The sequence below is a fragment of the Cololabis saira genome, chromosome 5 (assembly GCF_033807715.1).
Source record: "Cololabis saira isolate AMF1-May2022 chromosome 5, fColSai1.1, whole genome shotgun sequence".
In the NCBI taxonomy this organism is placed as follows: domain Eukaryota; kingdom Metazoa; phylum Chordata; class Actinopteri; order Beloniformes; family Belonidae; genus Cololabis; species Cololabis saira.
In genome coordinates, this window is record NC_084591.1 from 42459417 (window position 1) to 42484597 (window position 25181).

Genomic DNA, 25181 nt, shown 5'->3' on the forward strand with positions numbered 1-25181 from the left:
AGATTCAGTCAAACCAACCACATACTCAATGCTCCCTCTCCTTGGGGGACAAATCAGATCAACTGCAACTCACACAAATATGCATGAAGAAAGTAAGAAGGACGTAGTTTCATTCTGGGGTTGGATATGGTGAGTGGCGTCAAGCTGAAGTGGGACTACTTAGGGAAGGTAGCTTATCTGCGCCTTTGGGATTGAGTAATAAGTTTGTACTCTCTTTAAGTTCTTATGCACTGAAAACAGCAGTTCACAGTCTTCTTGTGGTCCTGGAAAACAGTGCTGGAAAGTGCTCTGCTACTAAATAACAATAGTAGTTATTGGGATCACTGGTTACTGCCACCAACATCCTCGCCATATCAGACCATGCCTGACCTCCCTCAGGCAGACCAGCATTGGTTGTAACCCACCAACCAAGGAGCACCAGGACCCAGGGCCCCCACCTCCCCATTGCTTCACCACTGCCAACCAGAGCCCCAGGCCGGACCCTGGAAATAAGGCTGTCCCACTCCCAGGCCCCCCAACCTCAATGCAGCGACACTATCTTCACTCCCGCTGGACATCCACAGCCAATTAGACAATTGGAGAGGAAGGTGAAGAAGGAGTAAGGTGGGAAGGAAAAGCCCGACGGTGGCAACACGAGAGGAGGGACGGCTGACACCCGAAGACACGGTCAGTCGCACCATGCAGGAGGGATTGCATCTTTTGGCTGGCTTTTGAACATCTCAGTATTCCCCCGGAGGAACTACAGGAGGTGCCCCCACCTCTTTGCTGAGGCTGTTGTCCCCAAAAACCAAACTTGGATATGGATGGATTATTTTTAAAATGGCAATCATAAATCTTAAAAAAATAAAAAAAATAGCTCACACTCTTGAACTGGAGTGTGTTGGACCCTGAAATACAGAGATGTTTTGGAATTCACAGTCTGCAGCCCTTTGTAGTGTTGCAGCTTTAGTCACTCCATTAACTTTATTACATTTTTTTCCTCTCTTAATCTTTATTAAATGTTTTCTGCATTTTGACTATTACATCAGATGAAATTGTTCCAAAACCAAAACAAAACAGGAAAATCCCACTCTTATAATCTTGCAATACAGTGCTGTTTAAAGCGTAGTGGTGAGATGGGTAGAGAATGTCAGGACAAGTCAAGCTTACCTCGTTTCTCTCTTTAGACAGCAAAATGAAGCCATTGTTGTCAACCAAGAAACAATTAAGATCCTGACGAAGAAACAACAGAAAGAAATGTTTGTAATGTGTTTGCAACATAATATAATGAGTTTTGGTGGTGACAGACAGTAAACTGGTTACTTACAGCACTCTCGCAGCTGAGAGGACATACACCTTCAATGGTTGAACACTGAAAGAAAAAGAGTGAAATTAAGAGTTATGGAGGTATACATCAATAACTTATAAAGAACAAGATTATGACTGAAATACAACTTAATATAATTCAATAATCAGTATTTACTTACATCGGTGTCACTGGGCTGGAAATACAAAATGGGGAGAGAAAAATTATCTGTAGATTAACAAAGACTGACATTTGACAAAGAAAAACTTATGAATAATTCCAAACATTTTTAACATAAGAATTATGCATCTGTGTACTATCATGAATGGTCTGTCATGAGAGGAAAGTGGGGACACATAAAGTAAACAATGAAAATATTAACCACCCTTCTAGGGCTGTTTAGAGCTTTCTAAAGCAGGGTACACAAAGATTTTTTTTCATCTCAAGAGATTTTTTTTCTCTGCAGAGACCCCACACTTGAAGCTAAAAGAATTGGGTATTTATTGTACTCTCTGTCGTGAGTCCCGATAATCTTAGAACAGTGCACGCACGCACGCACGCACGCACGCACGCACGCACGCACGCACGCACATACACACGCACTCTTTTGAAGTCCTTTGGAAATAGATTTCCACCATTTTGGTATGTCCCTCATGCTGCGCCATTAACTTCAGTGAATGCAAAAAGTGGTTAAAGGCCACAACGTTAAAAACATTTTTATATTTTCCAATTTTTCTTCATGTTCTTCAATAAAACTAATAACTTTGATCAACTTTATTCCATTTGTGTAATAATTTTCAACATTTTTTCAGTGTCCCTGAAACTTCTGTCCACCCCATAGTAATTGACCATTTCACAGATCAACTGATGTAATTAGTAACACCATCATCAACACCATCTTGTCTTTCTTAACTAGGAGTGCCGCAAATACCGTACATCAAAATTCCAACCTTATTTTTTTAAATTTTCATCATACTTTTACATTCTGAATGTGTTCAAGCTCAAGTTGTCTACACTCTCATGGTGACATGTTAATAATGTAAAAAAAAACTCTGTAATTTAAAATATATTTAATCAAGAGTGTTAAAGTCACCTTCAATCACTTTGCTAGCTTTTCCCATTAAATGCACACTCACCATTATTTCTGTGAGGCTTCATCAACTGTATTTTACTGAGTTTTACATGTCTGATCATTTTGGGAAGTAGGGCACATATACCATAATAATTATGGTAGATCCTTCCTGTCACAACAAGGTGGCGCTATGAACATTAATCAAATATGGATCTCTTCGGATAGAGGGAGGCAACTCTGATCACACACAGAAAATCTGAGGTTCAGATTTTACAACGCATAGGCAAGTTAGAACAAGTTTCCCACTCATGGCGAAGCATCAAAATTTGACTAGGTTTCACATCTCTTTGACCGTCATGTCAGAAAAGCCACATCGAAATGTCAAGCGAGTCACTTCCTGTTGCAACTAGGGGGCGCTATGACTAAATATGACCATATGGATATGTTCAGAGCTGGACTCTGATCATACACAGAACATCTGAGGCCTCTGGGACGATGCAGGACTGAGTAAGAGCAATTTGGATTTTGATGGCAAAACGTCAAAATTCGCCAAGACATCATGGGCGAAAACTCAAAAGCTCTGCAATTTAACTTCAGCAAAGCCCTTAGATTAAACACGCCAAATATGAAGTTGATCAGATTAAATCTCTGGGAGGAGTTCGTTCAGTTACAAGGTCTGCAAATCACAAAAATCAGCCCAAAATCACAAATTTTGCACCCTGTGCCTGGGCCCTAATAATAATAGTAAACAGCACAATTTCAATAGGTTCCTTGCTCTCTCGTCCTCGGGCCCTAATTAATCCACATGTTTTTGTCTCAGAGACTCAACTTTGGCAAATGCACTTGATTGTACATTTTGAGATAGGAGGTATGTATGTGTGTATTTATTTATTTTCCTTTATTTGGAATAAAAAATATTGAAGTCATATTTACCCATTATCTTTTGATTGGGGAAAGAAATTATCAGTCTTTACAAAAAAATAGTGCCATGTCTGTGTTTTTCTGATTAGATTATTTGTGAATAAAAGTTTTGTATGAGTCAGTTTGGATTATTGTCAATTTACAGGATATAAATGCAAGTCGATAAATTGTACCCAAAAACAACATCAGCTGACGTGTATGTGAAAGTCCTCTAGTCACCTGCTTGGCGATGGCCCAGAACCTCTTTTCCAGCAAATCCAAGGACAGCTGCACCCCGATGGCTAAAAATAGAAAACACATACACACACAGCATTAAGATTGATGCAGAATAAGATGGACTCTGCAGAGGCAGCACTGAACACTTTGCTGTGTTATTGAAGGAAGCAGGTAGATCGACCTCCACTTTCAGAAGTTAATGACTTCATTTGAAATATTTAACTGCAGTAAACAGAAATGTCAAGGGAAACCGTCTTTGGCAAAAGCCAAAAGGGCTATTCCACTGCTTTAGAACAGCTCATTTTTACAAAAAAAACTACAAATAAAATTAAAGCTGCAAGCAGCGATGAACGGGCCCTAACCCTTGTGCAGGTTCGGGCTGCAGTGGAAGCTTGTATGACTTGTGGATTCTTCAGGCCTGGACATTTAGCGGATGAAACCACCCACGACTCTATATCAAACCATTCAAAAGTTATGGCAGAAAGTAGGAACTATCACATATCGACCAATCAGAAGAAGGGGCGGGGCTAACCTGCACCAATTATGTTCAAGGACTCAAAACCGAGTCCGATGACACCACCCATGAGTATTTATGTCAAATCATTCAAAAGTTATGGCAGAAAGTAGGAACTATCAAATATGAAGTAATCAGATGAAAGGGGAGTGAGCGCTTTTTGGCATCTAGCGTCACCACGGTAACGCTTTTGACTGAGAAAAGTAATGCGCATCGTTGCAGGATGGAGACGCACATTTTCATGAATAACACACCTGGGTGCACTTTACGGTTCGGGCGAAGAAACGGCCGAAGAAATGGCATAAATTGCGGCAAAATTACACGATTAATTGAAAATGGCCGACTTCCTGTTCAGTTTCGACCATGGCGCCAAGAGACTTTTCTTTAAGTAGGTACATGATACAGGTGTGTACCGATTTTCGTGCATGTACATCAAACCGTATTGTGGGGCTTGAGGCACAAAGTTTTCTAGGGGGCGCTGTTGAGCCATTAGGCCACGCCCATTAATGCAAACCATTAAATATCAAATTGTTCACCAGGCCTGGCTTGCGTGCAAAATTTGGTGACTTTTGGGGCACGTTTAGGGGGAAAAAAGGCCCTCATTTCGTCAGAAGGAGGAAAAAAAAAACAAGGAAAATTCCTACAGATACAATAGGGTCTTCGCACTGTCAGTGCTCGGGCCCTAATAAAACTTGAGTCACTTAAAAATGTTATGCCAAGTTATTACACACAATTGCAGTAAGTAATTGTTAAGATGCTTTTTTTAAAAAAAATGCAAAATGCAATGCAATGCAAAAATGAATCCTTAATATTTAACACCTACTTACACAGTTGTGTGGGACCACTTTTAATATTTAATTTAATATTTTTCTAATGTCTCGTTTTTATTTATCTAATGTAGAAGAAAAAATGTACAGACAAACTGTTTTATATAAAAAAAATATTTTAACATTGTCGCTCTTTATCTTAATTTAGTCCAAGTTGATGAAACAAAAAAGACAGAAAATGGGCATTTCTTTTTGCCTTTTTTACAAGCACAATAAAAGTTTTTCAAATCCCAAACTGTGTTTTATGTTGTCATTCCTATCTAATCTTATATTGGATTTTGACTGTAACCTCGTACAGAGAGTTGACCTGCTGTCTAAAAGCAGGATTTGTTTTGTGCAGTTTCACAAAGAGTTATGGTTTTACAAATCAATATATTGTATTTAATACGTAACAGGTACATTAATCCAGTATTGGGCAGTATAAAAGCTCTAAAAACCAGTGCCTTCTGGCAAAACAGAAGCAAAAAGAAAAACAAACAAAACACAACAAAACAAAACTATCAACTTGATAAATAGGCAGAACATTTTTCAATCAGAAATTGAATACCGAAACAATATCTTTCTATATAATCTTGCCTCCTTCTGCAGCCTGCTGGAGCACTAAAGTCATGCCCTTATGGGCAACAACCACAAACCATCACCTGAGGGGGTTAGCCGAATGTTGAAGAGCTTTGCATTTTACAGTGAACGGGTTTAACTTGTGAGACGAAAAAAAACAAGAGTTGGCAGATTTCCTTGCAGCTGCAGAGCGGAAGTATGAAGAGCTGATTACGATGACGCAGAATTTTCTAAAGATTTGGTTTCGAAGCTTATTTTTTCTTGTAGCACGTGCAATGTTGCCCAGGAAGATGAAACACAGACTGGAACAAAGCCACCTTATGTCAATGACCGTTAGCTGTGGTTTTCAGCTCATTCAGCCAGTGTGCGACAGACGTTTACAACAATAAATGTTTCACTTGTGACGATGGAATAATACAAACTGGATGGGGATGGTTTTACGTCGCCGAGCTTTGTAGCATGACGACGACTGATGAGGAAGTGATAATGGCTAGGCAGTGGCTGTCAATCGACAGAAATAGAAATAATGTATTACTCAGCCATTCACTTGATGTGGTAAATTGATGTGAGATCAAACAATAGATACCAAAACAGTTCTTGAACCAGGCTGTTGTGATGGAAATATGTTATCTAATTTATTCTGTGATCTCGTGCATGAGTCTCACTACAAACAAGCAGTATGTTTATTGCTTGTTTTTTTTAGGTTAGTTTGGGTTTATTTCTGCTGTAAAATTTCTTTAAAGGACATTTTCACATGGGGATCAGTAGAGATTTTGGAGCCAGCCTCCAGCGGCTAGTCAAGAAACTGCAAGGTTTTTACTCCTGGGATGGCGTCAATATGGAAATTTGATGGGTGCTGCTTGGTTTAAACTAATCCTCATCTGTCTCTCTCTCTCTCTCTCTCTATTCAGGGCTCAGCCTAAAGCTGTAACAAACTGTACAGTCACCATCTCCGTCAAACTGCATTAATGCACATTACTCACTCAGTTGTACAGCACAGACAGGGCAACCACTCCTGCATGTCTACGCACAAGTGCCTGTGTGTGTGTGTGTGTGTGGGTGTGTGTGTGTGTGTGTGTCTGTGTGTGCGCACTATCAGCAGCATCATATGGTCTCTGGCTCTTTTTCACTCCCTCTCTTTCTCTCTTTCATGCCCCTCCTCAGTCAGTCGGCTAGGTGTGTGTTAGACAGACCACTCAGACTATGAGAGAAAGCTCAGAGAAATGTTTAAAAAAAGAGAGGTAGGCAATGATGAGAGGTGTTAGATGAGAACTAGATCTCAGATTCAAGTTCAGCTTCTGATTTCTGGCTTTAGCACACTATTGAGCTTCTGTCAATTTAAGTAAAGAACAGTTTGTGTCCTTGAGGGCAAGTCAGCTTCGGAGTCAAGCTTTTTTTTTTAAGCTGACACTTTTTTTTACCAAAACAGTTACCTCTGTGGAAGCTACGGATCAAAGACAAGAGGAATACTTTTTCTCTATGCAAAAGGCTCAAGAAGCCATGGCATCGGTGAGTGTTTTGTTTGTGTGTGTGTGTGTGTGTGTGTGTGTGTGTGTGTGTGTGTGTAGACGGTTGATTGACAATAAGATAATTGAACATTTGAAAGTAGATGTTTTTCCATCAGTGTGTGAATCCACAGAATTAAGAGGGAGATTCTTTCTAACTTGGTCTCTTAAAATGAAATTTTGGAAACTTTGTTGTCACTTTCCACCAGATTAGATTATTGTAAAAACTCCAACCAGGATGCAGAATCCCTATAAAATAAGCTAATACTAACTGAGCACTGGGTTTTGTAGCAGTGTTGCCTTATGCAAGTGTTTTAGAAGTTTTCCCACAGCAATATGTGTGAATTATGTTTGGGTACTTTTCTTTTATTCTGTTGTTTTCCTGCTCATCTCTGACTGGATCTGGACGAAGAAAAGTGCAGCCATAGGGAAGAGGGTGGAGGTGGGGTGGGGGATAGTGAGCCTGTCAGAGGCCATTAAGCAGCTACAGGGATGCCAAGCTACAGCTTAGAAAACTGGAGCAGTGCACTCCAAATGAAGGGAACATCGCAGGACTTCAATGACAAAATCCAGCCAGTCAAGTTAGAAATTAAGATAACAGTCCCCCACTTTATAATACACACACACACACACACAGATAGAAGCACAGCACAAAAAGTAAGGAAATTTGTGTTTGGTAGATCATTTCTTTGTTGTTACAATACTTTCTTGGCAATAAATCTTATAGTTGGAAAGCCTGTTTATTTCTCACATTTGTAGAACATGCATTCGGGAGATGAGCAGCAGCGCCGAGTATGTGAGTTGCGCCCATGAAAAATTTGCCATACAAATTTGTGTATGTATACTGCATGCATGCACGCACAAATGCACGCACACACACATTATGTATGTATATAAAAGCATGAAGGAAACAGCATGTTGGGTGATGGCATGACAATACAAGCAGAGTGAGTGAGGTCAGTTATGTTGACATCCTCTGTACATCTTAGTGATTGAATCCATTCTTTCCCACTGCTTTATGTTCAACAATTAGACATCACATAAATTAAATTATGCTTGCAAAAAAAGAAAAAAAAAACCCAGTAACATAGAAGTAGGGAAATAGAAAAAAAAAGGGAGGTGACAAGCAGTAAAGAGTCACAGGCCAAGGGTTAGGGCCTGTGACTTTGCTGTTGTTTCTCCCCTAGCAGGAGTAACAATGCTCATACTTTTCTGTAACTATTCTCCTGAGGTTCTAAGTGGGCTGAGTTTGGCCGTATCTGACGTCACACTACAGGCCACTGATTGGTCGGGGAGTCAGCATGTGGGTAAAGGGATAAGAGTGCGGTTTTCACATGTAAAAGTCTTATTCAGTTTTTGTTTGTTTTATATTTTGGTTGTTCCATGACTACTTTTTTCTCGTCTAATTCTGTTTATTAATACATATTGTCTTTGCTTTGTTGTTGTTGTTGTTTTATGTGTATTTATGTGCCTGTTTTAAATGTCTACATTATGGAGCTACTATTAGGGACACAAAAAAAATGTCAGACCTGTCTGATAATAATGACAATAATGACAAGGCAGGGTTAAAGGGTTTGTTTTGTCTCCATGGCTCTGGAAAGGCATTTCCTGCAATTATAATTCAATTGATGTCTTAGTTTAGCCTAATATGACATTTCCTGCAAAACAAATTAATTATTTATTTTTTCTTAAAATATGTTCTATTCTATATTTCAATGGACATATGTTCATTGAACAGGCCTTTGTCCAATGTTTGGACCATGATCTTTACATGAATAAAAATACATCAAGTCAAGCTTCTACGTGGACTCTACTTTGAAGAGCTCAAAACATTCAGGAATTGTTCATGCAAGTGGTCAATAATTAGAATATTATTAGTATCAAAATCTGAATGGTATTATGATTTCAATTGATAAATTGTCCTATTGATTAAAACCCAAGAGCAGCTGTATATATATATATCTAAAAATAGTATTGTAGCACGGTGAGTGCCACGGGGCCCGACCGACAGGATAGAGGAGGACACGGAGGTTGTGCAGAACCCTTCTTTATTTCTCAAAACACCCAGGACACACGTGCACGAGCACAGCTTCAGCTCAGTCTGACCCCACCAGTCTCAGCAGCAGCTTCTCCTCTTATGAGCTGGCAGAGTGGAGAGGTTGACGGGACACAGGTGTGGCCCGTTGGCCTGAGTGGCTGCAGCTCCTCCACTCTGCCACACACCCCCAACACCAACCTCGAGCCGGGGTCCGTCCGGCCGAGCCTACTCCCCTCCCCGCCCCGGTCGGGCGGCCGTCCCCGGCGACAGGCCGACCAGCGGGAACAGTCGGGGGGCCGTCCCCGGCGACAGGCCGACCAGCGGGAACAGTCGGGCGGCCGTCCTCGGCGACAGGCCGACCAGCGGGAACAGTCGGGCGGCCGTCCTCGGCGACAGGCCGACGGCCGAGAACGCCGCTCTCGGTACCGGGCCCATGGTGGTTTCGGGTCCGACGGTGCGTCCAGGACCACCCCCTCCTCCATGACGCGGACCCTCGCCGGCCGCTGGTCCGCCTCCAGGACCGCCTCCTCCACGGCGCAGCCCTGGTCTGGAGCTGGTGTGCCTAACACCGCCTCCTCCGTCGCGCCGCCCTGCTGGTCCTCGTCCACCTCTGCAGCCGACTCCGCCCCCATCTCCGCCATCGCAGCCGACTCCGCCTCAGACTCCGCCTCCATCCCAGGAGCCGTCGCCTGGCGGCCTGCAGCGACTGCCTCACGGCCGGTCGACTGCAGCGCCGCCAGGGCTGCCACGGCAAACCTCAGGCGTGGAGCCGGGATGGGTCGCTCCGTCGGCCCCGCCGTCTCGGGAGCCGTCGCTTGGCGGCCCGCAGCTTCTGCCTCCCGGCCTCTCAGCTGCGGCGCCGCCAGCTCCTCCCGCGTTGCTGCGGCGAACTTCAGACGGGGCGCAGGGGTGGGTCGCCCCGCGACCAGGGCTTCTATGGCGGCCAGCTGCCGCTCGCCCTGGTCCCGGAAGGCGGCCGCCATGTCCGCCATGGCCCGGGCGAGCGCGTCCAGGGCCCGCTCCGTGCCTCCCTTTTCCATCCCGTCAGGCCCCACGTTGGGCGCCAGTGTAGCACGGTGAGTGCCACGGGGCCCGACCGACAGGATAGAGGAGGACACGGAGGTTGTGCAGAACCCTTCTTTATTTCTCAAAACACCCAGGACACACGTGCACGAGCACAGCTTCAGCTCAGTCTGACCCCACCAGTCTCAGCAGCAGCTTCTCCTCTTATGAGCTGGCAGAGTGGAGAGGTTGACGGGACACAGGTGTGGCCCGTTGGCCTGAGTGGCTGCAGCTCCTCCACTCTGCCACAAGTATCAATCAGCAAATTAGAAGTGTAGCCTACAATTCCTCAATATAAAAACGTATGTCCCATTATGTTTCAATTACACCGACAATCAGTGGCGGTTTGTCCATAAGGAACGATTGGGTGACGCACCGCAAATGGAAGAAAAAAAACATTTTTTTTGTTCCGTTTCATATATTCACGGAGTTACAGTGGTAGTGACAGTTTTAGACAGTTTCAGCTGGTCTGTGTGTCACTGTCCAATCAGCGTAAGGCCATGCTCCATGAGGTACCGCCCCCTGGGGGCGATTTCAGCCAGGTTGAAAATCGCCCAACTGCTCCCATTCACTCTAATGTAAAATCAGTTTTTCTTTCTTCAAATTTCTGGTCTTACAATGCAATCTGTATGGTTTCGGGTAGGGCTCGCCCCAACGTGCTTTTGTCCTACGTAACATGAAGATAGCTATCGTATCCACCACACGCTGGTCCTTTTTTAAGGTTAGTATGCCGAGTGAAGCGATTAACTCCGTTTTTTTTATTGAAAGACTCTCCTTCACTCTGTGTAGCAATGAGGATAAATTGTCATCCAAACAATCACGGTAAATTGATTTCTAGTATGTGGCAAATGCAGCTAAAGGGAAAATCTTTATCTTGCAATCTTGCTAAATGAGTTGACGAGAAAAAAAAGCCAAAAACAAATTGTGACAGCTGACTTGCTACCTATTAATCAACTATTGAACGGGTCACTTGAATCATCATCATTACTACTAAATTTGTCAGGAGCCGACAATGCTGGCATTTTATTAGCATCAGGGTAAAATATCACAAAAAAAACGACATAATTAATGGGTATAGCCAGCTATATATTACAGATAAATCCTTATCCTTCCACAGCCACCTCAGGATTCTAATATAATCACCACTTCATCAGCATCAGCACACATAAATTATTCACTTAAATATCTTTTTAAGAGCTTAGAATGTTGTCCCTTGATTCCAAATACTCTCTTTTTCTGCAAAGTCTCAAGACCAACTCTCCCTTCAAGTAATGTCTCTTGCTTGTACAGTCGGATGTGGCCTAAAGGCACCTGCAAGCTTCATGTTGTATGCAGGAGAGTGACTGGCAATTTTATAGCAATATGACAAAAGAAAGACCTACTTAAGGGAAAAAAACCCTCAGGGCAGAGTTATTCTAGCTCTTTCCAGGACTGACGATGGAGTGACAGCACTTTTCCTTTTTGTCTGCAGCTTCACCTCTTCTGCACACACAATATTCTGAGTGCCCGAAACTATCAAAAATGTGGTTACGATAGAAAATACGATAGAGTGCAACCAAAGCAAAGAATCATCAAATAATATATACACCCAATAAAATATGATATATTGCATTAAACTCTGGACAGGGACTGTACTCTATTTCCAATATATCTGAGAATATTGAGCAAGAGATAAGGAGAAAAAATGTTGACAATAACTTTTTTCCCATGACGATGGTGGAGGACGAGCATAAAGATGAATAATCCATTTTATTGTTAAGAGCTTTGTATTTATTCGCTAAGCAAGAAAAAACTAATTGAGGACAAGTCAAAAGCTTTAAATTAAAGGACAAGTTAGGGCTTTAACCCCTTGCAAAGCAAAATGACCCAAGCCAGAGCGAAGGCTCTCAGTTCCCTCCAAGGGCTAACCATTTTCCTAACCCTTAGAGCCTATATTTTATAGATTTTGTTTGTTTTTAAGCGCTTTAAGCGACTTCTGAAGCCCCAAACTCCAACTAGAGCACTGAGCTCTACAATTCTGGTGCCTGCTTCACAAACGAGGCTCAACAAGCTCTGAGTTAAGAAACTGGGAGATGTCGGAAAGCTGTTCAGAGTTGGTTCGGTCAACTATGAATATGTTGACTATAAAAAAAGCCATCATCACTGGAGTTATACTGTGATTTACCATGAAAGTGGATAGTAAATGGAAGTGATCTCCCCATTTTACTTTGCTAGAACTGAACATTTTATTGCAATCATATAATAAATATATGCACATACTCGGAGAAAAGTGCAACACTATTGTTACGTCGAGAGTCCAGAGTTGACAATGGAGAAAATTGCATGAATAACAATTAATTTAGATCTATATTTGTCTCAATATTCACTGTCATTTAGGTGCAGTTCTGGGAGCAAAAATGCTAATTGTATTCAATGAATTGTATTCACTTCAAATAACATTCAAGCTAGGAAATAAGAGTGCAGTCAATCCTTCCAATCAGATGATAAATCTTAAAAAGGGAAAAAAATGTACTCCCAGGAATGGGAGCAGCTAGAAATTATTTTAAGCAATTAATATCAACCTTTAAATCTTGGTAATTACTTGATGACCAGAGTGCATGCGTATGTGTGTGTGTGTGTGTGTGTGTGTGTGTGTGTGTGTGTGTGTGTGTGTGTGTGTGTGTGTGTGTGTGTGTGTGTGCAGGGGAGTGTCTGTCTGAGTTCTGCATCACTTTCTTCACTTCCTAATGTAATGTGAATAGAATATGTTCAGTATCCAATTCGTTATTAAGAAAATTGATATTTGCAAATAAATAACAGCTTATAAAATTAACAACCCAAGGTATTTTGTGTGAAGTATGAACATATGGACTATTTGTGATTTGCGGAAGGATAAGATTATAGGCTGACTGACGTAAAAAACAAATTAAAATCCCAATACTCTTTAAAAACCATCAGGGTGTCATGTGTATAAATTATGCCTAATCTGATCACATTAAAATCTATTCAGATCATGAATATACTTTCCTGACACAAATGTGACATGTCATTGTTCAGAAGTATCTGAAATGTGCATTATATGATCAGTTTTTTGATTACTCAAGGAAACTCATGTCAGATGTTATTTAAATAAACAGTTGTGGCTATGAACTGAAAATGTTCTTTCCGATCTTCAGAGTGACCTTTAACCCTTTGCATAGTTAAATTGACCGACTGCAGATTGAAGAGGCCTGTGGTGCCAATTACAAGACACACTTTAACATGACACTATGGTCAAGTTATGGTCAAGTTTCTGTGCCAGTTTTATAAGTTTGTTTCCTTAATTATTCTGTTGAACCACAACTCAAAAGCAATGTCTGATACATTTTTTTTAGTAATTTCAGGTTTTTCTTTTTCCAATGGATGGGTAACAGAAAATTTGTCACGTTCTATATAAAATGAAATAATTTAAATTGCCAATAAGCAATTATATAATCTCTTAAAAAAGACAAGGTTTAATAAGAATTTTTTAATCTTTAATAAAAAAAAAAAACATGGATCCCCTGCCTTAATTAATTTACTTTCTTTTCACAATGTTGTGATTCTTCAAGTAACACCATTTTCTCCATCTTCTCCTTTTCAGAATGTTCTCTGTTGATGTTGTGACTCAGCATAAAACTGAAGCTGCCAGCCTGGATTTACGCTGGAGTTGACGTTGCAGACATGAAGAACTTTAACCAGAGTAAACAAAATAATCTGGGTGAGCTTCAACACTTCTCCTCACTGTAGAGATCAGTTGCAGCTTTTATTCAAAATGACAGTTTAAAAATGCTACTCGTCTCTTGGACAGAAACATTGATGGATAGCTTGGGCACATTGCCCAGAATCTAAAAATATACAAGTTTGTACAGTATTCTGCATTCATAAAAAATCCATAGATGTTGAATGAGTAGAGCACCCTTTATATCAGGTTTAAAATGTGTTTCTTTCATCCTGTTCCCACCATTGTTGCAATTCCAGTGCAGTTCTTATTCTCCAAATGTAATAAGACTTACAGGACAATACTGGGAGAGCAAGATTTTATGGAAATTTCATGTCAAAATTTGCCTTTAGACAGAATTCATAGGCATGTCAATTTTCTTCTTTTTCTCTGTATCCGATAAATCTTCAAACAAATATGAGCTTGATTAGTTGGTGGTATGGTTATATTACAAAGGGATTAATCAGGTCAAGCAAATACCACATTTATAAGTCAATACGCAGTTGTGAGCTCCTGTGCTCCAGTCGGTCATAAGGAGTTAAGCAAACAGATAGAAGGCATGGATTCATTGCCTTTAATAACGGAACTAGTAAAGTCAAGGTTCATGGATAAAATGACAGCAGAAAGGAGTGTAGCACCCTATAATGTAATAATTTCCTGAAAATGCCTGAAAATTTAATAAAATTTGCACTTAACTCAATCAAAAATGTAATAAAACCAATAATGTAATAACTTCACCAATAAGGTAATCAAATAACCTGACGGATATCGTAATAACATTCTTACCGATAATGTAATACTTTATTACATTTTTGGGAATTTATTACATGGTACTCAAAATCTGCAATTTAACCCAATAGTAATTCTGGTGTTTCAAGCGTATATAACATTCTTAGATACTTAAAACACAAAATGTAGAACTCTGGACTGAAAATGAACATATATATTACATTATTTGTCAAGTATTACATTATCAGTTTTGGAAAAAAAAAAAAAAAACCCAACCTGAAAATGTAATAAATTCCCAATAATGTAATAAGGTATTACATTATCGGTAAAAATTTTATTACAATATCAGTCAGGAAATGTTATTACATTATTGGTTAAGTTATTACATTATTGGGTTTTATTGCATTTTTGATTGAGTTAAGTGCAAATTTTATGACATTTTCAGGCGTTATTACATTTTCAGGAAATTATTACATTATAGGGTGCTACAAGGAGACATAGATCTAAACATCTCTCTTGTATTTTGTTTTTGTAAGATTAAAACACTAACTTCTTCCAACTGTTTCTCATCTCTTTCAGTCTGCATGACTTCAGTCAGTTGGGTTTTGGTTCTAATGGGACTTCTGGCCTCAGTCAGCGGCTGCCCAAGTGTCTGTACCTGCTACAGTAACACAACTGACTGCTCTAATGTCGGCCTCCTCTCTCTCAGTCCCATCCTAAAACTGCTTGGCCACGACTTCCTTGCTCTCCTCCTTTCCAAGAACAACCTCTCTTCCCTGTGGAACGATGATGAATTCAACCTCAGCAGCTTGGAGCTCCTGGATCTCTCCCAGAACCATTTTTACAGCATAGAGACTGGAGCTTTCTCAGGCTTGAGCAGCCTGCGCTGGTTGAATCTTTCATCTAACTACCTCGGCACACGTCTGGCCACCTCTGACCTCAACAGCAGTACGGCAATAGTCACAGACTGGAGCAGAGGCCAGGGGGGTATTGGTTTGAGCAAGGACGTTTTCAGGGGTCTGTGGCAGCTCCAGGGCCTGGACCTGTCCTCCAACGGTCTCATGTGGCTGCCCAAGGGCTTACTGGACCGGCTCCAGGGACTCACCTGGCTGTCCCTGGCCGCCAACCGCCTCGTGGCCCTGGACAGAGTCACGTTCCAGCACCTAGAGGGGCTGCAGAAGCTGCTGCTGGTGGGAAACCCCTGGCAGTGTGACTGTAGCTTAAGGGACTTCAAGCACTGGATGGAGTGGCTACTTTACAGGGGTGAGTAGGGTAAGACTTCACCACTTGTCACACACTCAATACAAATCATTTTAGAGCTGGTTTAAAGCAGTACTCGAGTTGTAAAAAAAATAATCAGGGGGGATGGTGGATTTTATCATATGGGGACAGATAATTTGTGCTGATTACAAATAATATAATATATTACAAATAATAGCACTGACCAAAACACCTGCAGAAATACTGCAGGAATGACATAGCAGCAGTTAAATGCAGCCTTCTGTAAGCTTTAAATATCCACTGGGCTTACATCAAATACATCAAAACACAACAATTAAAAACACTTTTCTGAACTTATCAATATGACTCTGTCCTTCACAGGATAAGTAAAATGGATCACTGCAAAAACTCAAAATCTTATTTCTAGTTAAAATGTTTCATTTTAGAAAAAAAAAAAATCGCATTACACTTAAAACAAGACTCATCACTGCAAAAAAAAAAAAAAATTTCACCTGTTTCAAGTAGATTTTCACTTGAAATAAGTAGAAAAATCTGCCAGTGGAACAAGATTTTTTTGCTTGTAATAAGAAGATAAATCTTGTCCCACTGGCAGATTTTTCTACTTATTTCAAGTGAAAATGTACTTGAAACAGGTGAAAATTTTCAAATAAGTTATTTTTCTGGTAATGACTCTTGTTTTAAGTGTAATGAGACTTATTTCTCGACATTTGATTTTTTCCACAAAATTTTGACTTTTTTTCTCGACATTTCAGGGGGGGGATGATTTTCTGCGTTTTTATTTCAGGGGGGATGCCATCCCCCCTCATCCCCCCTCATCTCGAGTACTGGTTTAAAGTAATAGAGAAACTCTGAAATCTATATACAATTCCCTCACTCCCCCCCCCACTGCATTATCAAAGCAATTAATCACCACTTTGAAGGACGGATATATGACAGATATATGATACAGCGACCTTCATCTCTTTCTATCTTCTGTGTCTCTCAAGATTTCTTACTCTGCCTTTTGATCTGCTTACCTTTTCATTTATTGTTCTCTTCCCTCTCCTTTTGTTTTCCATCTACGGCTGTTTTATAGATGGGCAGGTGGATGTGATGCAGTGCAGTGTGCCGAGGGAGTTGAAGGGCAGGGACATCCGCAGTGTGCCAGCAGAGATGTTCAACTACTGCCTGCAGAATCAAACTAAGGAGGCTGCGTCGGATCGTGCCACTCGACCCCCCTGCCTGCTCGGACGGGCCAGCAGCACCGATGAATGCGTTCGCCAGCATTACCGGCCCATCAGCGTGCGTCGGGCACACGGCACGCAAATAGTTGCGGGTGTGGTTTGTGGAACCGTGTGCATCATGATGGTCGTTGCAGCAACTTATGGTTGTATTTACGCTTCGCTGATGGCGAGGTACCAGAGAGAAATTAAGAACCGAGGACAGCCTCTAATGGTGGAGTCTGGGGCTGATACCGACCTAGAGGATGGGCCAATGCCATCACCTGACACACCGAAGGCCCCCCCCAACGAAGCCTGTGACTTTGTGCACAGCTATCGAATCAGCAGCTTCTGACATAACTATGCATACTAATGTTAAATCCTTCCCCAACAATCTTGCTGCTTCTTCTCTTCAGCTCTTCTGTGATGGGAAAAAGCCTGTTACTCTCCTGAAACTATCCAGGCAGGGACCAACTGTTCAGCTCAAGGTCCCGACTAGAGTTGGTGGGGCTGGAATACTGCAGCACTTCTTTTAATGTATGGATGCTCTGTGGATTGTTATTCCCTGTGCTGCATCCCTCAGCCAGTTTTTTAAACTCCCCTGAAGCTGCTGTCTGGCACTTCTGCAACTAAAAGCTCTTTCATTAGTGTTTTTCTTCTTCTTTAAAAATGTTAAATTACTTTTGTGTTCAAGCTGTCTTTTATAACTGAATAGAAGCAACAAGCACAAGCTAAATGTCCAAGAATACAGATGTCGATGATTGTTTGATATTTGTTTGCTGCACAGAATTATATTTTTCCAGCTTGACTGTATATATTTTCTATTTATACTTTCTTCTATCCTTTGTTGGATATCCTGTCGATGTTCCCAAGAAAACAGATACTTCAGCACAAGTTTTTTAGAGAATACTACTTTAAGTTGTAGTAGTAGTCATAGTAGTAGTAGTAGTAGTAAAGAACAACTTTACTTCAACTGTAACCTAGAGGTTAAGCTTTTTGCTACAACAGTTTGCATTTTCTTAGCTTAACATAAAAGTTATGTGACTCTTTCTTTTGATTTTTTTTCTTCATAAGTAAATGTAAAATTGTGTAAAATTTTACTCCAAGACTGTTTAATCAGGCTGAGGATAGTAAACTTTATTTATCTAAATTGCACTCTTCTATAAGACACATGAAAGTTGATTGTTCAATAACAGATTTAGCCAATGATATTAAGACCAACAGAGGCAAATGATACCAGTTCTTTTTAATGATGGTAGCACAGCTTGTGTGACAAGATGTTTAAATAACTTTCTAATCTCGCGAGGCCATGAATCATGAATCATTTCCAATGGTAGAATTTATTTAAAAAAGTGTTGGTGAGGAATACCCCCACTGTAGATTCCATTAATAAGGTCGTAAAAAAAGTTTATATTGCTTCAAGACAAGCATCTTGGGTTAAACTAAGAGCAACCCTTGGGGTTATTTGGCTTTAATGATTTTAATAAAGTGTACTGGGTAGACACTGCATGAAATTTTATCCATTAGGCAACAAGCACATTCACATAAAGGTGGTATACTTAATAAGACAACCTCAGAATCGTGACATGTAACAGATGAAAATTGTATTCTTCTGAAATGTAGCCGCTGAAACAGAATAAAATATTTTTCATAAGCTGTTTAAATAAATTTCATGCATTTAAGTGAAGACAAGGATATACAGGTAGAGGAATTATCTTAGCAGTCAAACACAGTTGGCTCAGCCAATGGCTACTCATTCGTAGTAATCATGCTACTGTGCTTAGCGAAGCAACCAGCAGTTTGTGTTATCCTAGCGTTGGCTAAACACAACAGTACGTTTTGATTTCACTCTTAAGTCAACAGGAGACACAGAATATTCCACTGTAAACGTCAACCAGCAGCTCTGTGGGGCAGGGATGAGCCGAAGAAGCTAGTACCAGGGTTTTCAGAGCTCATGAGGAAATTAAACGACTCAGGCTCCGAAAATAAGCCCAAAACAAGTGACCCAAGATTTTAAATAAACAAAAAACAAACTCATGTTGATGTGGTTTGGCAATTCGCCTCATTTGTTTATTGCTATTATTCATGAACGGTCATGAAAACCTGTGGCCTTATGATCTCAAATATTGTTTCACTCACTCAACTCAAATAACCTGCTCATAACATACTGTACCTGAGTGAAACTCATTGGTCATTAAAATTATGGAATGAATTTCTAAAATTGGGAGTTGAAAGTCCTTACGGAATAGCTTACACACAGGTCAACATTTGACACGGAACATAAACATTGTTGTAAGAAAAGCATTTCATTAGGAGTTGTGCAAATGTGTGATGTATTAATAAAGAACTGCTCTTAGTCAGTCCTTTGAATCATGGAAATACTATGCGGGGAAATCTTGTGGTTTTCATGTGAATGATAATGCCAGTGTGGATCTGTGGCATTACAAAAATTACTGCGAGATTAAAGAGATGCATCAGGGCTACAAATCAGGGAGTGTGTAGGCGTGCACACTGGAAGAAGTGAGTGAGAAGGTGAATGGAGAAAGAGATTGTGTGTTAGCTGTGCAGTGCAGTTATTTGTATGTACACTTCCTGCTCCTAAAGTTTGGTTACATTTCAAAGGCGTAACATGAATCGGTGATGGATGTATGTGTGCTATTGATAATGCACTGGTATTTGTGTAGTGTGGTGTGATGTGTGTAAATGAGTGTATGATGAGGTTTGTGGTCATGGTGGATGTAAACACCCCCCAAGAGTTGAACCTGTCAAACCTGAAGAGATGCATAATCTAGTGATGTTGACCACCAGCTCTGGTTCAGCCACAACTCGCCACTACAACCAGCAAAGGCAGACAGGATGAACCAGACCCACAGGGCAAAGTTCAGAGCTTTCCCACACCGACCACTCCCTAGCCTTAAAGGAGACCTATTATGGCATTTAATGTCTATTTTAAACAGGCCTTGAATATCTTAAAAACAAGCTTTTGATTGTTTTTTCTAAATAAATTAGAAATGTAGCCTCTGAGCCATGTCTTCATCATCCCATTCTCTAACCTCTTTATCTATGCGGGATTCTGAGTGGGCGGGGCTATGATAATGAGGCTCTGTGCTGATTGGCTGCCTGACGTGATGACACGATACACCGCTACGAAAAAATGGTGGAAGCTCCGGCCGGCGGAGTTAAGGCTGATTTATGGTTCCGCGTTACACCAATGCAGAGCCTACGCCGTAGGATCTGCGTCGATTTAACGCGGAACCATAATTCAGGCTTTATGCGATGCGAGCGAGCGTCAGCGACAAAATCAATTCCATTGTTTTATTTTCTATTGGACTGTCCTAACTCGCCGCAGCGTCGCAGCGCGGCGCGCCGTTTTGAGCTGAACATTTGTCGGACTTCCTGCTTCTATTTTCTTCCTGTCGCTCGCGTTGAAAGCCGGTTGAAAGCGCTGTAGGAAACAGTCATGGATGAGGAACGGCTGATCCAGTTAGTTGAAATGAGAAGTTATCTCTATGATTCCTCCTCATTTCACTACAAAAACCTCAATAAAGTGGCAGCTGCTGGAGGGAGATGGACAGAGAGCGTCCGATGTCACGCAGTGCTACACGATAGTCGGACGCTCGAAAACCTGTTTTTCATAATAGGTCCCCTTTAAGAGTCACAACTAATGGGGATCCGGCCACCCCAGATCATTCCTGGCGTGTCAGCTGTCAGATCTGTGCAAGGCACCCAAGCATGCCTGCCGCAACCCCCCCACCGTCACCAAACCGCCCCCTGTAACACCAGCACCACCAAGTCCTAGGGATAACCCATCCCAGCACAGCCAACGAGGAGCCAAGGCCCCCCCCTCCGCACACAGTAGGGGAGAAAGGGGGCCGTGTGGAGAGCAAAGAGGAAATGATCAAGGAGACCCAGGGCCACCAAGGCTTTGAAACAGAGAAAGAAAAGTGACTAACCTCCAGCCATTGCTGTTTTTCCCCCAGACGATACCCTCGCTGCTGTTGTTGCAATGACATACTTGACTCCTGCAGAGAGATAAGTTTTGATTGATGAAAGGATTTGCAAAGTTTAAGGTCAAATATATTATACCAAAATGTTTATATCTGAAGAGATTATCGCAAACAAACCTTTGTCGTTAATTGGATAGTAATAAAATTGTCCAGCAGTGTTTTCCACAGCCAGACGGTACCACAGGGGGAAGTGATCAATGGTGAACAGGTTGTCTTTATCAGATGGAGTCAGGAACTTCCTGTGAGGAACAAACTTGATCTCAGACGGAATTGTACCGAAACACTTTTCTTTTCCCGATCCCAACATTTTTATTTCAGGTTCAGACTGTTTTTTTGAATGTACCCTTTGTTAAAAACATAGACTGTAAGACACATAAACCCCATGTGATGTCACCTATAGGTTTTCTGTAGAGTGCTTTGGAAGCCTCTTTTTCCTCATACTTCACCGTGCCATGCAGCAAACGGGCAACATGAGCAGGTCTGAGTAGCTGGCTAGAACACACCCACCTTATTGTAGTCACAGTTAGTTATTTTAGATTGGGTGGCTTAACTTTTATTAACCTATGATGCAAATTAATGTTACTTTATTATATTTATTATGATTAAATCTGTTTAAACATCTTCATTATTAACTGTTGCTAGTATAACAACATCTGAAATGAGTGCTGGCCAACCTCCAGGCAGTCATGGCGGGCTGTTAGTACAATTAACGTGTCCCTTCTGGAGTTTTTTTGTGATTTTTGCAACGAAAAATGCATGATTTTGCAGCAACTTTTCCCAAAAATGATTGACATTTGTGCACCACTACAATGCATCGTATTCAGAATAATTTACCTCCACTTTCGTGTAACACATTTGGATGTTATTTTGCACAATCTATTGCTGTTATTTTAGTTGGCAGATGACAGAAGCTTTGTTTCATACTCTCACATATTGGTATAGCGCGTGTTCAGTGTCTACAACTCCTCAGCAAGGAAAGTAGTTATTGGCTATTCTAAAATTCACTAGCATTTGCTAAATGGTGTCATCACCTTATTTGATTAATTTGTCATTTGTATATTATTGTTGTAAGATAAAAAAGTGGTAGGAGAGATAAAAAGGGAGTTACAAATTAACTTTAAATGTCCAACCCTCTTCCTTTATCCTCAATGCCAGTCCCTTTGAATAATTATTAAAAAACTACATCAATTCAAATGTTATATTAATAATCTCCTGTTCTAAAATGAATTTCTGCTTGTATTTACAATCATATTGATAATATCTATGCAACTCTTGATATTGAGGAGCTTAGAGGTTTTTAAGCTATTTTTGATTGTAATTTTTTCATGGTTTAAACAGGTATCTCTTGAAAATGAGGCCCTGTGTCTCAACAAGACTAAACTAGCCTGCATGTATAAATAAATAAATAAATAATTATTATTCAATAACACCAATACAGGATCAGCCAGCGGCAGTAATTAATTTGCAGGATGCAGAGGCGTGAATATCTGCAGCAGATGCACCGGCTGGTTGCAGACAAACTACTGAACAACAATACATGGTTTCACATTAAAGTCTCCGATAAAACCAGAAAAAGTTGCTAGATTTGCAGCTAGTTACATAAAAAAAAAAAAAAAGTCACTTGAGAGGTCATGAAAGTCACTACTGACAAAGTCGCTAAGTTTGCAACACTGCATATGTTTGCTTACTGGATCGATGGAGCAAGCATAAGTAGAACTTTGGGACTTGATGTTCTCCTCTCTGTTTTTGTTCTGTTTAAAGGACGTTGCAGCAAAGTAAAAAATTGCAACCCTCTGTATGCGGACTGAATTTGCGTGAATTATTATGATTCCTAGATCACAAATTCTTCTCTTTGAAATATGAATAACTATGCTTTATTAGGTGGTGGTGGTGGTGGTCCCTCTGTTTAAAAAGGGGGACCGGAGAGTGTGTTCCAACTACAGGGGGATCACACTTCTCAGCCTCCCGGGGAAAGTCTACGCCAGGGTACTGGAGAGGAGATTACGGCCGATAGTCGAACCTCGGATTCAGGAGGAACAATGCGGTTTTCGTCCCGGTCGTGGAACACTGGACCAGCTCTATACCCTCCGCAGGGTGCTCGAGGGTTCATGGGAATTTGCCCAACCAGTCTACATGTGTTTTGTGGATCTGGAGAAAGCATTTGACCGTGTCCCTCGTGCCATTCTGTGGGGGGTGCTGAGTGAGTATGGAGTCCGGGGCCCTCTACTAAGGGCTGTCCGGTCTCTGTATGATCGAAGCAGGAGTCTGGTTCGCATTGCCGGCAGTAAGTCAGACTTGTTCCCGGTGCATGTTGGACTCCGGCAGGGCTGCCCTTTGTCACCGGTCCTGTTCATAATTTTTATGGACAGGATTTCTAGGCGCAGCCAGGGGCCGGAGGGGATCCGGTTTGGGAACCTCAGGATTTCATCTCTGCTTTTTGCGGATGACGTTGTCCTGTTGGCTTCATCGGACCGGGACCTTCAGCATGTGCTGGGGCGGTTTGCGGCCGAGTGCGACGTGGCAGGGATGAGAATCAGCACCTCCAAGACCGAGGCCATGGTTCTCGACCGGAAAAGGGTGGCATGCCTTCTCCGGGTGGGTGGAGAAGTCCTGCCTCAGGTGGAGGAGTTCAAGTATCTCGGGATCTTGTTCACGAGTGAGGGAACAATGGAGCGTGAGATTGACAGACGGATCGGTGCAGCGTCAGCAGTTATGTGGTCGATGTACCGGACCGTCGTGGTGAAGAAGGAGCTGAGTCGAAAGGCGAAGCTCTCGATTTACCGGTCAATCTACGCCCCTACCCTCACCTATGGTCATGAACTTTGGGTAGTGACCGAAAGGACAAGATCGCGGATACAAGCGGCCGAGATGAGTTTCCTCCGCAGGGTGGCTGGACGCTCCCTTAGAGATAGGGTGAGGAGTTCGGTCACCCGGGAGGAGCTCGGAGTCGAGCCGCTACTCCTCCACATTGAGAGGAGTCAGCTGAGGTGGCTTGGGCATCTGTACCGGATGCCTCCTGGACGCCTCCCTAGGGAGGTGTTCCAGGCATGTCCCACCGGGAGGAGACCCCGGGGAAGACCCAGGACACGCTGGAGAGACTATGTCTCTCGGCTGGCCTGGGAACGCCTCGGACTCCCCCCGGAAGAGCTGGAGGAAGTGTCTGGGGTGAGGGAAGTCTGGGCATCCCTGCTGAGGCTGCTGCCCCCGCGACCCGGTAACGGAAAAGCGGGAGAAGATGAGTGAGTGAGTGAGTATGCTTTATTAGGACTTTACATCACATTTAGCAGATGCTTTTATTCAAAGCACCTTACAATAAAACTACTGAACATGCAGAGATGTTTTTGTAGTCACACAGACAACATGCAAACTCCCCACAGAAAGGGAAATTAACCAGGACCCTTCTTGCTATGAGGAAAAAGTGCTGACCATGATGCCACTTTGCTTTTTAGGTCTTTATCCACAGCTCAGAAGTAATGCTGAGATTTTTTTACATTGCTAAGTGCTAAGTAGTAAACATGGTGACAGCTAACCGTTGCCTATGCCAGCAGCCGACCAATACACCACGGCCCAATATTTTTTGAACCAGACTGTAAATATGTTGATTTCTGGAGGCAAGATGGAGATTTTAACATGCAGGTCAATGGAAATTGACTCAATTTTGGAGCCAAGACCCAGCAGGAGTCATGAATGTACATAAACTTCAGTCAACAACTTTTGTTTCATGTCTACCATTTGAATTTGTAAGTGTAGAAATCAAAAGTCCATTCATGCTCAGCTGTCCTCTGAGGTAGATTGAAAAGATGGACTGTCTCATTCTTACTTTGCCACCCTCGACTCAGTTCCTGCATATCTGATGATCCTCATGAGGCCAGAACGTGTACCAAGGAACGCCGTCTCCACCCCTGGCTCCAGCCTGCACGTGCACGCAAAAAACACCCAGCAAAACAGAGACATTGTCAATAACATTTTTCCAACACTTTTTAGTCACAAAATTGACACTCGCTGTTGAGCATAAGCAAGTATGTCAGGTAATAATATGCGTCTGTGTCTCCTGTTTCACCTGTCATTAAGCATCAAGGCATTCCAATAGGCTTCAAGTGGAGCTGTTACCACGGCGTCAAACAGGGTCTGTTGTAATAACACCTCGTCACCTGGACAAAGAATAAGTTCAGTTAGTAAAGGTGAAGTTAAGATCAAATGAAACTCAAACTATATGGCAAAGTCTGGGACAAAATTAAAAGAATAACTACTTTGTATATAAAGAAGATCACTTTGGAGGTTAGTATTC

General features: G+C 41.8%; 2 protein-coding genes across 6 annotated transcripts in view; one reads left to right on the forward strand and one right to left on the reverse strand.

Moving 5' to 3' along the window:
- LOC133444415 (voltage-dependent calcium channel subunit alpha-2/delta-4-like) overlaps nucleotides 1–25181 on the reverse strand; it is an 81327-nt gene that overhangs the window by 20149 nt on the left and 35997 nt on the right. For all 4 annotated transcript variants that reach the window (XM_061722192.1, XM_061722190.1, XM_061722191.1 and 1 more), the window contains 8 exons: nucleotides 24954–25044; nucleotides 24714–24806; nucleotides 21011–21132; nucleotides 20840–20908; nucleotides 3498–3559; nucleotides 1467–1481; nucleotides 1307–1351; nucleotides 1150–1212 (listed from right to left, as the gene is read on the reverse strand). In XM_061722192.1, coding sequence (XP_061578176.1) covers nucleotides 1150–1212; nucleotides 1307–1351; nucleotides 1467–1481; nucleotides 3498–3559; nucleotides 20840–20908; nucleotides 21011–21132; nucleotides 24714–24806; nucleotides 24954–25044 — 560 coding nt within the window. The remainder of the gene's footprint in view (nucleotides 1–1149; nucleotides 1213–1306; nucleotides 1352–1466; nucleotides 1482–3497; nucleotides 3560–20839; nucleotides 20909–21010; nucleotides 21133–24713; nucleotides 24807–24953; nucleotides 25045–25181) is intronic.
- LOC133444416 (leucine-rich repeat and transmembrane domain-containing protein 2-like) lies at nucleotides 6606–19141 on the forward strand. Of its 2 annotated transcripts, none has more exons than XM_061722194.1 (4): nucleotides 6606–6902; nucleotides 13600–13716; nucleotides 15025–15708; nucleotides 16763–19141. In XM_061722194.1, exons 2-4 carry the CDS (start codon nucleotides 13680–13682, stop codon nucleotides 17239–17241), a joined length of 1200 nt encoding a protein of 399 aa, XP_061578178.1. In that variant the 5' UTR covers nucleotides 6606–6902; nucleotides 13600–13679; the 3' UTR covers nucleotides 17242–19141. The 2 variants fall into 2 exon arrangements, with proteins under 2 accessions (XP_061578178.1, XP_061578179.1); XM_061722195.1 differs by lacking the exon at nucleotides 6606–6902 and adding an exon at nucleotides 7657–7694.

What these genes read in the sequence shown, in the direction of transcription:
- LOC133444416 (XM_061722194.1), top strand. Translation starts at nt 13,680, where the DNA reads ATGAAGAACTTTAACCAGAGTAAACAAAATAATCTGG. An exon ending in GAGTAAACAAAATAATCTGG is followed by an intron (nt 13,717 to 15,024) that starts GTGAGCTTCAAC and finishes CATCTCTTTCAG; the next exon opens with TCTGCATGACTTCAGTCAGT. An exon ending in GGAGTGGCTACTTTACAGGG is followed by an intron (nt 15,709 to 16,762) that starts GTGAGTAGGGTA and finishes GCTGTTTTATAG; the next exon opens with ATGGGCAGGTGGATGTGATG.